This window comes from Cheilinus undulatus, linkage group 13, assembly GCF_018320785.1.
Source record: "Cheilinus undulatus linkage group 13, ASM1832078v1, whole genome shotgun sequence".
Taxonomy (NCBI): domain Eukaryota; kingdom Metazoa; phylum Chordata; class Actinopteri; order Labriformes; family Labridae; genus Cheilinus; species Cheilinus undulatus.
Genome location: NC_054877.1, coordinates 11,214,704 through 11,231,301, shown reverse-complemented (window position 1 = coordinate 11,231,301; position 16,598 = coordinate 11,214,704). Strand labels below are relative to the sequence as shown.

General features: G+C 39.1%; 1 protein-coding gene across 1 annotated transcript in view; it reads left to right on the top strand.

The window, feature by feature from the left end:
• The window catches only part of LOC121520772 (insulin receptor-like), a 107,194-nt gene that overhangs the window by 59,295 nt on the left and 31,301 nt on the right, over positions 1–16,598 (top strand). The window contains exons 3-6 of the mRNA XM_041804386.1: positions 4,476–4,812; positions 13,013–13,152; positions 14,610–14,754; positions 15,121–15,335. Coding sequence (XP_041660320.1) covers positions 4,476–4,812; positions 13,013–13,152; positions 14,610–14,754; positions 15,121–15,335 — 837 coding nt within the window. The remainder of the gene's footprint in view (positions 1–4,475; positions 4,813–13,012; positions 13,153–14,609; positions 14,755–15,120; positions 15,336–16,598) is intronic.

The following is a 16,598-nucleotide window of genomic DNA, read 5'->3' as shown; positions in this document are numbered from 1 at the left end:
CTACTCTCTGAGACTGCGGCCACTGTACAGGGCAACTGGGCCGAGTGTGAGTGAGCCCTGAAAATAAAACAAGGCATTCAAAGGAGCAGAGGGGTCCTTATTTTCTGTCACTTTGAAAGCAGGCAGTTGCTCCTCAAGGACTGCAGCCTTGGGGCTGTGGTTATAACAATGAGGCAAACGGCATCTAAAAGTTTCTTGTTTTCAATCAATAAAAATTGCAGAAAAAGTTATGCAACCCAAAATTGATCAAAATATTAGCATCATGAAGGTGTTGCTAATGTTTAGTGCATGTTGTCTGTGCATGAGTACACCCAGAACTTTAGTTGAGCTTATTCCTCTCCTCTGCCCCTGTCACGTGACCGATGTCTTTTTGTAAAGCTTCAGTACTTTTTAATGTGTTAGTGTATTAAAATATTAGAAATTATGTTATTCTACAGCACCAAGTTTAAAAAGTTTAGATGTTTTGACAACTTAGGTGTTTAAATTTGGCTTCAGACACATAAAGCACTCACAGTTTTACGGTGTAACCTGTAACCTGCCCCTAACCTCTTTGTGTCATTATATCTCCGGCTGTTGACCGCTCTTAATCTAGCTCTCGTGGATGAGAAGCTAATCTCAGCAGGCAGCTGTATTTACCTCTGAGAAGCCTCCGTACATGCTCGCTCACTTGCCCTCATACTTACGCTGACACAACAACCACCCATAAACCCCTGGTACACTTTAACACTCACACAGTCTTTTCCAGCGCTGCTGGTCTCTTGTTATGTAACCGGCTGATTTACAAGCTCAAACACATGTAGATGTATGCAGAAACATCTGACCCACAGACTAGCCTCTCTGTCCTCAGCTGTTTGTTTTTACACTCCAGAAACATCACTGAACTTTGTTTGTTTTGTGACTGTCAGACACTTCATCTTTCTGAAAGAAGCTTGTGCTTATGCTTTAAACATCTACTTTAAGTGATTTAGGGCTTGTTTTTACTGTAGACGCTGCAGCTCAGGCCTCTTAATGGATGGATGTCTGAAATTTGTCATGCATCCTTAGGTGTAGGCTATTTAGATCTTGGATTTTTGTGCCGTGAACTCTGACAACAAAATTTGCAACAGGGCATCTATATGTATATTTTCAGACTTCTTTGCTGTTTTTATGATTAAACTTTAAACTTTTTCTTACTTTCAAGTGAATGATATTCTAAAATGTCCCTTTTTTATTCTAACAAGCAGCATTTAACTGAGAAATAATCACATTTTGTTCATTTTTCTGCATCAAAAACTCCCAGTAAGAAAACAGAACAACCAGAGAAAATGGATACATATACTTTTATTAAAGCAGACGAATATGAATGGACAAAAATTATTAAAAGACATAATGAAATAAAATGCATCCAATCCTGAGTAATTTAGTGTTTCAACATGGATCAAAAGTTAACTTAATGTTTTGTGCAGTGCCTATTAAAAATATTTACCCCACTGGATGTTTTACCCCTTGATTTTGACCATTATTGTACTTTTAAATAACCTTTTCTCTTTGTTGCTTGGAGTGTTCTTTTGTCTTTGTGGCGTAATGGTAGCCAGGAATAAAAGCCAAATTATATTGACCGTGATTATTTTATAAAACTAATGAAAGGATAAAACTTCCAAGGTAGTGAATACTTTTTATCGGGACTGTATAATAATGAGTAAAGTGAATCTACAGTTTCTCTCCCAGTGTGTACCACAGCTGATTTCCTTCATTTTGAGTTCATTTTTTTAACTTCATTTTAGGATCTAGTAGTGCAGGGCACTTCAATTAAAATTTTGGCTCCACATGTAGATGTAAACAAGATAATGACGATTAAACAGTACCGTGCCTCATGCTGTGTTGTTGCTCATTTGTCAGCAGGTCATGTGTGGTAAATGGTTCAGTGTTAGTTCACCACTACCTCCAAAACATTGCCATTTTGTTTATTTATGTTGTTTTCCCTTTCTCATGCATTACTTAATTTTCAAACTGTTCAGAATAATAAAGTTTGAAATAAACACTAGACACTTGTGTCCTACTAAAAGGATGAGTGCTCAGTGAAGAAACCCAATTAATGCTCTTACTATCGGCACACACAAGTCGACCATGCAGACTGATGGGCAGCAGCACTTAACCAGGGTTGTCAAATAGGAACCTCGCTTTGCTAGTATTTCGTTCAGATACAGTGGACTTTGCCCGCGATCCGCCGGCGAATCGTATTGCGGAGCACATCACTCCCTCTCTAGTCTATCAGAGCACTTCCACTGCCCGCGCTCCAGTCCGGCATCGGCACGTCCCTGGAGCGCCACTCTGCTCCGCTTCATTCGAGATACGCTGCAGGTCTATTTTCAGCGCCACACAATCAGAAAGCTCTAAACAGGAAATCACAAGCATAGAATATCCGGTTCTTTCAAAATACACAATGCACGGACTTCCGATCGTAAATCATCACTATATCAACATTATGTCTCATCCTGCAGCGAGAGCAAGAGTCACCCGGAGGTCAGTGGGTCAGAGAGCTACAACGGCACCATTGATGAGGAGAAGTTAACTTTTGAGGGCATTTAGCCACAAAATTTTACATAAAGCCACAGATCCTTTAAGAAAACATTAACCTTTTAACTTCCTAATGTACTCACCCAATGGCGGAAGCAATAATATCATGGACTTATACCGGGATGGATGATAATTTAACCCCAAAAGGTAAAATAGTCAAATAGTGACATACTATTCCTGCGTGAACTTGCAGTTCTCCTGTGATCTCTGCCCTCTGATCAGGGCTGTGCGCTGCAGCAAAGCATTTTAGACACGCTGCCAGTGGGCGAGGTCGCTCGCCTTCGGTCGGAGCAAACCCAGGTAATGATGATAATCAAGTGGCTCTAGTTCCTGGCAATGATTTCTTCCTAAAGTTAGTGATGGGTCCTGCAGAACCTTTTTAGTCTATCAAAAGTCTTACAATGTCTTATTTCACTAGTGAGTGTTCTTACATTTTAGAAGGCACTTTGACTTAAACTTGTCTCCAATCTTTGTTTCCTCCCTGCATTTATTTGATTTTTATTGTTCTTTTTTGATCATATGTTTGTTGCGTATGTTTTGATAATTATTCCTATACTGTATATTAAAAGAAAAGAGCCGTTAGATTTGCCAGAAATAATCATATCTTAGTGTTTAAGACAAAAAAAAGTCTCTTTGACCTATATTGATTAATATTTAATTTACACTGCATTAAACCAGATAATTCTGTCCATGTGCCAAGAAACCTAACGTGCCTTTCATTTTTGGCCATTTCCCGCATGAAAAAAATGTGTTTATTTTTCTTGGCTTGGATCTTGAAAAGGCCTTAAACGTCTTTAAATGTCATTGTTAAAATTGTGTAAGAATCCAGTTATTATGTTACAAGCCATTTGAATAAAATGTACCTACAGATTAGTTCTTTCTTTATAAATAAATACTTAAACTGAATACTGAATAATTTATTTGATATATGTGGGTGGAAAAATCTATTTTTGGAGCTAAAAGCAAAACAAACAGAGTTTCACAATGGTGGATAAATGGTATCAGTCATTAAACAGTTAGTCCTCTTGTTGTCATCAGTTATCCTTTAATTACCAGAGTTCTTGATGTGATTTTTCCAAACAAAAAACTGAAGTGATGCATGTCTCTATTCCGATTTGGATCAGGAAAAATCTTTAGTGAGAACAAAGCAGACCAGTAGAAAAGCCTCTGAGGAGACATGCAGGATGCTGTTGTTGATGGGTGCTTCATAACAACATCAACATGAAGAGGTGCTGTGGCTGAAAAGGCCGAGAACCCACTGATCCATTAGGTCTTTCAGAGTTACATTCTGCTCCCTGCATTCAGTCACTCATGAAATTAGAAAATCTGTTCAAAAAGAGCAAGAAGCTAAACCAAGTGCAGACATCCTGCACGTGTCTCGCATGCGATATGATGAATGCTTGGAATGCAAGCTTTCCCCTCTGCCTCACTTTCACCAAACCTTCTGGAGTCTTCTGAAGTGTTTGTCTCTAGTCAGAGAGTGTTTGATCCCCGCTGTTCTGTTTATATTCAGTTTGCTTGTTGGCAAACCACAGATGGTTGTCTTGGCTGCTAAAGAGTGCTGCGCTGAGGAGGGATTACTCCCTGCAGACAGATTGATGAGAAAATATCTGTAGATAAAAAGAAAAAAACATACAGTTTTTAAAAAGGGATTGAAATACCTGTACCACAAGAGGAGCTTAAATAAAGCTTTTATGAAATAAGGTTCCTGATAGCTCATTTTAGTCAATACATGCATGTTCTTGTCTTTATATTTGACTTGAAAATGTTGCTGAGATTAATTGACCATGATTGACAGTGTCAGTAGCATGCAGGTATAAAACATCACAATATCCCAGCACAGACAGAAGTCTCCACCCTGAGTCTCTTTGTGCCTTCACCTCTCTAACTGGCCCATCTTGTCCCTCTCTCCTCTACAGTGTGTCCTGTTCAATGCAAACATCGAGCCTGCACCAAAGACGACCAGTGCTGTCACGACCAGTGTCTGGGTGGCTGCCTGAAGCCCCACTCAGCCAGTGACTGCGTGGCCTGCCGCGGCCTCCAGCATGAAGGCACCTGTGTGGAGCAGTGCCCTGAAAACTACTTCACCTACAAAGGCTGGCGCTGCGTCTCCTTTTCCTTCTGCCAGGAACTCCATAACAGATGCAAGCGGGAGAAGGAGCACAGCAAGAACGCCGACTGCCACGAGTATGTCATCCACAATGGAGGCTGCATCCCCGAGTGTCCCTCCGGCTACACCACCATAAACTCCTCAACGTAAGCGCTCTCAGCGAATGTGTGATCAATGATTCTGGCTTTATTTACATCAATATTTAATTATCAGCTGAAATGATGTTGACTTCTCTCTCATTTGTTTGATTTTCCTAAAAACAAACAAATTCAGGCACACAGTTATCACTAGAAAATGTACCTTAACAAATGTGTTTACCACAAATTATCATTAAAAGGACTCTGGCGTTATGCAGTAATCATTTAATGGGGGCATTTTGATCTGATGCTCAAAATGGATGAGATTAATTGTGTCAGGGTTGTTTTAATGTTGGAAAAAATGGGGAGAGGGAGGGTCAGAATTTGCCTCCCAAATACATTTTTGCAGTCCTGATACCATAATTTAAAATTTTGATATGAAACTTGTTCATTAGAGGAGCATTTATAGACCAAGCTGATTTTTTTTTTCACAGAAAAGAAACGACAATCGTGTTTGTAAAATGTGCAGTAGGGATATGCAGTTGACCCCTTTTTCATTGGACATTATTGCAAGAAATAAAGTTAATGCATGCATTAATAATAATTTATGGTGCATTCAGAAAGTATTTAGACCCCTTTCACTTTTTTTATTTTGGTCATGTTGGAGCCTGATGCTCTAGTAGAGAAAAAAACATTTTTATTCTCATTGATCTAAAGCCAGTACCCCATAATGACAGAGTGAAACAGAATTTTACACATTTATGCAAATTTATTAAAAAAAACAAACCAAAAAAAAAAAAAAACAATAAAAAACTGAAATATCACATCAACACAAGTATTAGGACCTTTTGCAAAAACCCTTGAAATTTAGCTTATTTTAGCCCACAGAGCTTAGAGACAGGATTATTTCAAGGCACAGATCCAGGGAAGGTTATAAAAAATTCTGCTGCACTGAAGAGCTCAGTGACCTCCATTATTCTCAAACAGAAAAAGTTTGGCACAACCAGGACTCTTCCAAGAGCTGGTCACCCAGTCGAACTGAGTGATCAGGGGAGAAGGACCTTAGTAAGAGAGGAGTCCAATATTCTTATGGTCACTCTGACTGAGCTCCAGAGATCCTGTGTGGAGATGGGCCAAAGTTCCAGAAGGACAACCATCACTGCAGCCCTCCACTGATCTGGGTTTGTGTCAGGGTGGGAAGTGTCTCCTCTGTGTAAAACACAAGACCACACTTGGCTTTAACATGGACTTTTTTTGCAAACTCCAAGGAGACTTGTAGTTTGCAGCTCTTCTTCATATTTTAGATTCTTGGGTAGGGCTGAGTGATTTGGGAAAATAATCAAATTGCATTTATTTTTTTTTACCCAATATTGTGATTTAATATGCAATTATTTCTTAATTTCCTCACCTCATGTATTTTCCAACAAAAACAAGCAATGATTCCTATAGTATAACCAACTCACTATTAGATTAAACTAGGGACAGTTGTGAAAAAATATGTAATTGTGACGATTTTGACTCATTTTGCAAATTGGATATGAACTGTTGTATTAAAGGGGAATGATAATTTTAATATAATTCTCATTAAACAAGAAAAACATGCAAAAATGAAGAAAATAGGATTTTTTGTACACTAACCACTAAAATGATTGCATGATATGTAATGCATAATTTCTGTGCTGCAAAAAAAAAGTTTAAACTGGTATTTTGTCACAAATTTCAGGTTTAAGAAATATTGCACCTTCTGCTAATTTGAAAATTGCTGCAGTCCATATTGCGATTTAATCTAATTTGCGATTAAACATAATGTAAAACTATGACTGCATTACTGTAAAAAAACATAGTTTTGAGTCTATAAAGTTGGACATTTAAAAGAAAACAAACTTCAAATTTTAAAGTTTAAAAGTCTTTAAAGTTGAAATTAGAACTCAGAAATTCAAGATTTAAAAATTGTGACTCTACAACAGTGTAAAGTCAAAAATTAGTGGCAATTGCATTTTCGACTTAATAATCTCAAAAATTCTTAGTTTTGGTTAATATTCATTTATGACTTTGAAATTAAAAAAATGTATGTTTTTGTTCTCGAAATAACTACAATTGATGTTTACTGTTTCCTGGGGTAGCTTATCTTCTCCTAGACACGCATAGGGGGCCCTTAGGAAAAAAAGTTGGGAACAGCTGCTTTAGAACACATCTCTTGAAACTTTCCTGCATAGATTTAGTCCTCATGAAATTTTTAAAACAAAGACATTTTACAACTGTTTACAAAGTTGTGGCGGCCTATCAAGACAAAACAATGATTTACTTAGGCCTTGCCATTTGATGGTCATGGACAAAGTCAGATATGAAATCAGTCAGGGGGTTAGTGTGTTTAGTACCGTATTTTCTGGACTATAAGTCACTCCGGAGTATAAGTCGTATTTGTCAAAAAATGCGTCATGAAGAGGAAAAAAACATACTTAAGTCTCACTGGACTATAAGTCGCATTTATTTAGAAACTGACACACCGTTGTCCGTGCGCTGATAGAGAGGCGGTTGCGTTTCGTGAAGCGGTAACACCAAGAAGGCCCGCCTGCAAAGTCATTTATATTCCTCTCCTTGGCAACTACCAGGGCGTGGACGTAACGGCACCGTTGACAAGCCTCTCCCAGCAGCACGTTGTTCAAGCACCCATCTGTGTACTTGTTCCTCCAACTCTGGCCATCTTCTTTACAGCCTGCGATTAGCTTTCTTTGTTTTCTTCATTGCAATAAGAGTAACCTCTGCTTTTTGCCAGTCCCTCACAAGTTTCTCACTCACTCTAAACTTTCTTTCTGCAGCTCGATTACTGTTTTCGTTCATTTTTTTCAGTGGTACAGGAGCATATAGCATATAGTTGTCACCATGGTTGTCACAAGCCTAGAGCGCCTTCTCGCAGCTGTAGGCGGTAATGTTTACTGCTTGTGCATGTCAGTCAGTATGAATTAATATTAAAAAACATGTTAAATTATATATATTTTGATATATAAGTCGCACCTGACTATAAGTTGCAGGACCAGCCAAACTATGAAAAAAAGTGCAACTCATAGTCTGGAAAATACGGTAGTCAGGATCTCAGTATCAACCAAAATATTCTTGATTAGGATTTTTGCAATAATCAAGCCACCCTACCTTCAATAACAGAGTGTCTCACTCCAGTGCTGTCTGTCTGAGTTATATTACTTGTGTTTCTGCTGATACCAGAGCGCATGTATTCAGCCACATATGGATGGACTCTTTGTTGTCTATTATTCTTATGAAGAGCCACAGATGTGACAGAGGAAGAGCACAGAGGCCACAGCAAAATGAAACAGCTCCTGATTCATTCAGATGGAATCAAGCGTCTTTTTGCAGGGCTGGGTGTTTATTTGTGCTTCAGATTAAATCAGAAATAATCAGAAAATCAACATTTATTTCTCTGAGTTACCACAACTGCTCTCTCTCTCTGGGGCCATAAAATTTAGATTGGTAGGTAATGATAACATGGTATCAAAATAGTATTCAAGAATCATCTTTGGACTACCCGAGAACAGAAAGTTACACCAAGAATATTATGTAGCAGACCTATGAGAACAACAGTTAATATCTCCATCACAATATCATGCAACCCATTTTCAAAATAGCTGTAATTTGAAGTAAATCAGTGTTTATTTTCTCCAAAATAATGCTGCTTCTTAGTATCATCTAATTATGTTGTCTTTAAGCTATTTCCAATCAAATATAAAAAAGTCTTTATATCTTTGTGAAAACAAACTGCAGTGATGTCTTCCTCTGCTTTTCTCTTGTCACTGTTTCTGTGGTGCAGAATGACAGAGCAGGAACTGAAGGTCCTGCTGAGCTCAGACAGCTCTCAATATGTGTGCACACAGCTCTATTTTCTGTGTGCATGTGTGAAACTGCAGACAGCTCGGTCACAGCAGTGCAGCGCTGCAGGATGGCTGGCACATCGCTGCTTCTGCTTCTGACACAGGATCAATCTGCTGCATTTTTCTGCCGCTCACACGCTGCACCAAATTGACGGTTCTTGACAACCACTGCATTGCGGTTGGCCAGGCTATAGGCAGACAGACGGGACATGTTTCTTCCTTTTTCTCCACATCTGTCATTTACAAACTGTTGAGTTTGTATGTGCTTGTGGCTGCATCCAAACAGACCTCTCTCTCTCTATGTAAAGAAGGATGTAGTGTTGACTTATGGTGACCCCTGCTGCCTCAGTCGTTCACACCTTCAGTGGACATGGGTGTTGATCTGTGTGGGTGTGCCTGGAAGGTCAGACGCTCAGCACAGCTCTGTTCACTCTGCTCGGGCAGAGGTTACAGACGCAGCTGGATCCTCTGACACTTGTTTTTTTTTTTTTAAGATGACTGAATAGTTGATGGTGTAGCTGTGAGACTACCAGAGGAGTCAGAAAGGCTCTTATGGTGTGCTTCATTTATCTTGGATTTTAGATGTTGTAGCTGGAATTTGCACTTTTGTCTAAAAAAAATCCCCCAAAACAGTTCAGAATGATTTCATGCATTTTTTGTTCAGCTCAACTGTTCAGCAGCTCTTTGAATGACAATTGCAGAAGCCCAGGAGTCACTCAGTATGTCAATTTGATCACTTCTTGCCAGGTATTTAGATCAATAATCCCTTTAATCTCAACATATAAGCTCTTGTTCACCTGTCATGACCTCTGCCATTCTCAGTCTCAGCTTTTTTTTTTTTTTTCTTTTCTGTGAATGCCTTTCTGTTCCCCTTATGTTCCATCTATTCTTTTTGGCATCTCCCTGCCGTCGCTGGCTTTAGACTAAGCTGTGGAAATGAAAGTGCTCAGAGGATAAGTGGTGTGCTTCATGAGTGTTATGAGCGTCTGGGCCGAAAGTGCAGATGTGGCACAAAAGGGAGGACAAGGTCACGACAGATCAGGAAAGTTACTGAGCTGACAGAGAAAACTTTTTGTTTACATAACCAGTTAGTCTCGTCTTGTTGAATCTTTCTTTGATCTGATTTTACTAATAACACAAGCACAGATGACTTTTCTTACCTCTGTGTCATATTTCTGTGTTCACTGACATCACCCACATGAATTTGTATTAAAATGAAAGGCCATTTCTCATCCTGTTAAGAATTAACCTCATGAGCCTGACAAATATAAATCTCATAACCATCTATGTACACTGAGCATGTGTTATTGTACGTGTAAGCAGGAAGTGCAATGTCTCCTCTGCAGTTGGAGAGTGTGGTTGCAGAGAGGACCAGTGATTTTTTTTTTTTTTTTTTTTTTAGTTGGGCTGACAAGCTGGAATTGTGTCTGAATGCTGAGACTCACTCAGCCGGTCACAAAGCTGTTGTAAATCTGCGTTATGGGGACCAAAGTGACAGTTTCTGCACTACACGCCAAAACAAAATCCTCACGTTCGTCAAGCTGTAGACCTGCAGGATATAAGGAAATAGTGGAAATGGTGAAAATATGAAGGATAGATTTATACCGTTAGATTGTGTTGAATCCTCTTTTCTTTTAATAACAATCTGTAAACGTCCGGGAAGTGAGCAGACCAGTTACTGGAGTTATGGGAGAGGTATGTTGTCCCATTCTTGTCTGCTGTGGAATTCTAGCTGCTCAGCCATCCTGGGTCTTCTTTGCTATATTTTTCCTTTATGATGATCCAAGTATTTTCTGGATGTCTTGATGGGAGCATATGTTGCTCTAAAGAATTTCAAAAAGAATTTCAAATTCTGATTAATCTGACCACGGAACAATTTTCCATTTTGCCTCAGTCCATTTCGAAAAAGGTTTGGCCCAGCATTTCTGAATCGTGTTCACACATGGCTTCTTCTCTGCACGATACAGCTTTAACTTGCATTTGTGGATGGCAAAGCAAACTGTATTGACAGAAAATGATTTCTGGAGATGTTCCTTAATGGTCAGTGTATTTTCTGAAAAACAGAAAAACAAGCCGTTTTTTTTCCCATTTTTTTCATTTTTGATCCAAAATTGAAAAAAACGAAAAATCTGTACTTTTTCCGTTTTTTTCATTTTGGCCATAAAAATTGAAAAACAAATAACATTTTTTTTAAAAAAAGGGTCCAATTTTTTATTTCAATTCCACTATTTTTGTTTCTTCATTAAATAAACACGTGAGGAAAAGGAGATTGTGTGACCTATTGGGAAAAGTGAGCATTTCAAAATAAAAGCCTCCATATCAAACAAGAGCCATCCACTGTATTTTAAAGGTTGATAATAGTGTTACCTAGGTATATATACTTCATTTATGTATATATATATATGAAATAAGAATAATAGATAATAAAAGGTAATAACATTACAGTCCATTAAATCGCCAGTACATTTACAATTTATATTATTTTATCATACATTTTATATAGAGCATTTTGGCCTGTTGTAATACTGTAAAACACAATGGATGACTCTCTTTCTTTTTTCTCAAGAATTTCATTAAATAAATAAATAACTGCATTGAGAAAACAGAAATTGGACCCCTTTTTTAAAAATGTTTTTTCATTTGTCTTTCCATTTTTGTGATCAAAATGAAAAAAACAAAACAAAACAAAAAAAACGGAAACATGGCTTGTTTTTCTGTTTCTTCCATTTTGGGTCAAAGACAAAGAAACGGGATAATGTGAGTTATTCCTGATTTTTGAGTATGCTTTCAACCAGGAAATGGATCTGCCAGAAAATACACTGACCCTTAACCCTTGCAGACATTTTCAGTGCATAATCAGGTCTGTTTTCAATGCAGTGCTGTAAATGGCGGGATATTCAAAGTCTCTGCAGGTGGTGTGTTTACCATGCGAACTCCAGATGATCTGAATTGTGTCTAACGGCAGAGGGATGAGCAGGATGCTTGTTTGTTTATGCTGCCATTTATTATTCCAACAGGAACAGAGTTAGTACCACTCCGTTAGTACAGATTCATTTTGACAGCTTACACTTGGCCTGCTACAAAAATATAGCATGTGAATATATCACAGAAACTAACTGGCTGGCTTACAAATGAATAATCCTGCCATTAGGGGATTTTAGCACATTAAATTATTTACATTACTGTGCATGTATGAGTCCCCAGTGTAAAAACACAGGCACTTGTAATGCAGTCTTAGCAGAGCGCCGTGCTCTGCAGTAAAGCTGATGATGTGTTTGTTGTGAATGCTCTAATTCAGTGATTTTCAACCTTTTTTAGTTCAATGCACACCTAGGATCAAGCCAAAATCTCAAGCACACCATATTAATTCCATACAAAATGGCCTCTAAAACATTTTACAGTAACTTAATGTAAAGGTAGTACATGGTTTTGCAAATTCCAACGGGACACTTAGACTTGCTTCATGCCTTGCCACATCATTTGGGAACTGAGTATTTAAACATTTCTAACTGTATGAAATTGGAAAGAAATCTGTTTAAACAGGCACAGGACGACAGCACTGAACAGACAGCCCATCGTTGTCCAGTCATGCCTCAGTTCCCTCCATTTCTGCAGCAGCACGTGTCTCTGATAAAGATGTCTGCTCTTCTCTGCAGGGGTTGCTGTGTACTTTAGGTGTAAAATCATCAAAGTTTGCACTTGCTGCATTATGACTGTGTGGATTACACACATGGCTTTTCAGGAAATAGGTTAATAAGGTTGGCACACAGAGCCGTGACCATATACCTGTTATGAGAGGAGAGTTGTTATGAAAACATGATGTAAGCTGGGTTGTTTCAGCAGGCTGTTAAGGTGAAGGGTTGGGATCGATTCATTCTCGCTTTATTGAAAACAAAGTGGAGTAAAGCTTGTTTTTCACTGCTTTTATTATTCACAATGTGCAGTTAAGAACTTCTTTGAAAGAGCTTTGACATTCATTTTTACATAACTGAGGGTCTTATGACTGCTTGCTGAGGGTAAAGCAGGTCATAAAGCACGTAGCAGCTAAAGAGTGATGATAAGATGGTGAAGAGTTTAAATACAAGGAAGTGGATGTTGGATTTGAATGCATCAAAGGGCTCCAGCATGACTCCAAATGAATGCTAATGCAGCTGGATGTGTAACCAAGCAACTATGTGCCAAACAACTTGAAATGTGATAAGTCGGTGTTGTGTTGACAACCCGGTTGCACTGCAGAAAAATCAGTATTAGTTGCATTATTGTAATTAAGAAGAGTATGTATGTGTGTGGGAAAGTGGCATGAATATTTAGTATCACCCATTGTTATCCTGCACATTTTTAAAATATCTCTTTCTGATGTGTTTGTTTTTTCTTTTGTTTTCTAGGTTGAACTGCACTCCCTGTGCAGGGCTTTGTCCTAAGGTGTGTATGGGTCTGAAAATCGTGGACTCAGTCACGGCCGCTCAGGCCCTGAGAGGCTGTACTGTCCTCAACGGGAGCCTGGTCATCAACCTGCGGGGAGGAAGTGAGTCTTTGTGGTTTTGTTTGTTTCACTCAGATAGAAGTACAACACACACCAAAGGAACAACAAAGACACTTTGATATGACACCATAATCACACTGACTGAAGTCAAACACTGAGACAGACTTTAAATCAAACAAACTAAAGAGTCAGATGTGAGCAGTTAGTAATTTTTAGTCCAAGTTTTATGGGAGAGTGGCTAAGAGTGTCTAATTTAACTCATAATTAAACTTGGCAAGACTTTGCCAAAAGGTATGTGGGAGACTCCATGCTCAAGTGGGGGAAAGTTTTTCAGCTTTCTGGCCATCAGACAAGACGCTATGTTTGGCAGACATCAAACACTGCACATCACCACAAACACACCATCCCCACTGTGAAGCATGGTGGTGGCAGCATCATGCCATGGGGATGCTTCTCAGCAGCTGGCCCCGGGAGGCTTGGAAAGGTAAAGGGTAAAATAAGTGCATTGAAATATAGGAAAATCCAGGGAGACCATCTTATTCAGTCTGCAAAAGAACTACGGCTTGGGAGAAGATTTATTTTCCAGCAAGACAACGACCAGAAGCTACACAGAAATGATTTAAAGACAACAGTTTTACAAAGAAGAATAGAGTAAAATTGCAGTTTCCTGAAGTTCAAGCCTGACTGAGACCTATCCATCACAGACCTCACCTCTTCCTCCCTGAAATGCTCGGGCTCTGCATGAATCACAGTCACGGATCATAAAGATTTCTGTGATTTTAAAGGTTAACTGCAACATAAAGGAACAACTGACCTTTATACTCCAATGAAACCTGGCTTCTTTTCATTTCCTGTGTTTTATGATGTCAAGTATTTCACCTCACCTATGATGACCCTCTCTGTCTCAGCCTCAGGAGGCAAGACGTGACTCGAAGAGAACGGCGCTAAAGTAGCAAACAAAACAACAGAGTCCACTTTATGACAGGAATATGTTTATCTGCTTCTGTTTCAGTGCTATGTGTAGTTTATCAGAGTCACAGTGCCAACAAGAGTGGAGAGGAACATACTGTAAAGTAGAAAATGTAAAAGCAATTAAATTACATGCTCATCGATCAAACTTAAGGTCTATGGTCATGCTGTGGATGCAGCATCACCACTCCCTTATACTCATTTGTGGGGTTTCCCGTGGAATTAACCAGGGGTGCAAACAGCAAAAATTCTAGGGTAAAATTCTCATTGTTTTGTTACATTGAAATTTGCTATAAAATCAAGGTGTATCCTTGTGAAACAGCTGCAGTTTTCTTATATAAACGGTTTTCTCTAGTAATATTTGTGAAGATATAACATGAGAGGAATTGTGCAAAGTTACTGCCATGAAAGAAGGTATTGAGATGGTTAAGCGTTTCTATAAAAAGCAGATAAGTGCTGGTATAATGACAAACACTGCAGCCTGAAGTCTCATGCATCTCATGTATCTTTTGTCTTTTTGTTCATTGTAGCCAACATTGCTGCTGAACTGGAGGCCAGCCTGGGCCAGCTGGAGGAGATCACCGGCTACCTGAAAATACGGCGCTCCTACGCCCTTGTATCCCTCTCGTTTTTCCGTAAACTCCATGTTATTCGCGGAGAGGAGCAGGAAATCGGGTGAGACTCCAACTTCTGAGCCCTCATCTCATCCTGACCATGTCAGAGCCTCCTCCTGTAATTATGAGTTAAAAGCGGAAGGACTGACCTTTTGAAAATGTCTTTCTGTGGTAACTGTTTTTGGTTAGACTTTCCAAAATCATACACAAGGCTTTGTACAGACGAGGAGGACACTGTTTGCAGCACAATTAGCTACACTTACAGTAAAGGCTGCAAAAGATAGGCATATGATGAAAATTGAAGGCTAACCATGCTAAAATAGTTTCCTGCTCCTGTAACTCACAGAGCTTTTAAATAATATCCTCAGCAAAATGTTATATCCATTATGAAAAATATGTTCTTGTAATTGTGCATTTTCTTTTCCAGGAATTACTCCTTCTACGCCCTGGACAACCAGAACCTGCGGCAGCTCTGGGACTGGTCCAAACACAAGCTGACTATCCTGCAGGGGCGTATGTTCTTCCACTACAACTCCAAACTCTGCATGAGCGAGATCCGCAGGATGGAGGAGGTGACGGGGACCAAAGATCGGCAGATCAAGAATGACATAGCCTCCAAAACCAACGGAGACCAGGCCTCATGTAAGAACCTGTGCTCTGAAGACATTATTGCAGGAGTTACCATGGCAGCAGGAAACACAAGAGCCCCGCCTGGTGCAGATGCAAACATAGTCATAGTTCTTGTTATGATGGTCATTTCCTGCTCCTCTATGTTTGCAGATTTTTCCTGCAGACCTTTTAGTGACACGGGAACAACAAACAGAACAGAGCAAATTAATATTTAACATGGGAACACATCGATATACGGTGTTGTGATTCTTTTGTTCTTTCCATTTCAGTTTATGCTCAGATAAGATGAAGGGAGCCTATCAAAAACACACAAAGAACAGATTACGTCCTAGTCTTAATACGGAAGGAAGAGACAGTAAACAGAGGATAACCAGGTTTATATGGGTTTGTACCGGTGATGATAGTGTTGCTAAAGCAAATTTTGGGGTAGAAATTATATCAATAACAGTATTAGTACGGGTATACCGACCACTACTACTGTGAACACACCCAAATTAAACACACAGTAACACTAGACAAAAACTGTCACCAAAGCGTCAGACTGTTGCTTCATCCACCATCTCTGGCAAGTTGTAATCTTGGCACTTTAACCTCTGTGGATTCCTTTTTGCGTCATGTCCTGCTGGGACTGTCCTCTATGTCCGATGGGGAAACATTCACATGCAAAAGAACAACTCGTGAAGATTTCAAGGGCAGGCTGTTTTGAAACTCCCTCAACATTTTCAGAATTGCATGTGTGAAAAGGGCTTTTCTGTGTTTAGATCTCCTCTGATTGGATTACTTTTTTTTTAAAGTTTCCTTGTTGGGTTTTAGTATGCTTTCCGTCCGTTTGTTTTGGCTTCTCCTGCAGACGTCACCAGACAGATTTGAAGGTCAGCTACGTGATATGTGTCTAGGCAGATTGATTCAGTCAGTATAATGCAGGAAGCCAAGCCATTCTTTGGCTAATAAGGTCAAGTAGAAGGTGTTAAACAGACTCCAAAATGAGGGCATCCTGCTACTTAAACTTTCTGTATTAACAGTAGAATTAAAGCCCCTGAAAGAAAGTAAGAATTATGGCTTTTGGGGAGCTCAAAGTGTACACTTTCTGGACTGAGTTATACTGATCTGATTAAAATAAGTAGCTGAAGTTTAGAAAAAAAATTTGAAGGTTTTTATGATTGTTTCAGCAAAAATGAAAGCCAGTCAGTCATTCCTGTAGCTAAGGTTGATATGTAGAGCATGTAGAAAGTCCCTTGATTCTTCTCTATCTTTGCTTTACCTTCCTGCTTTATA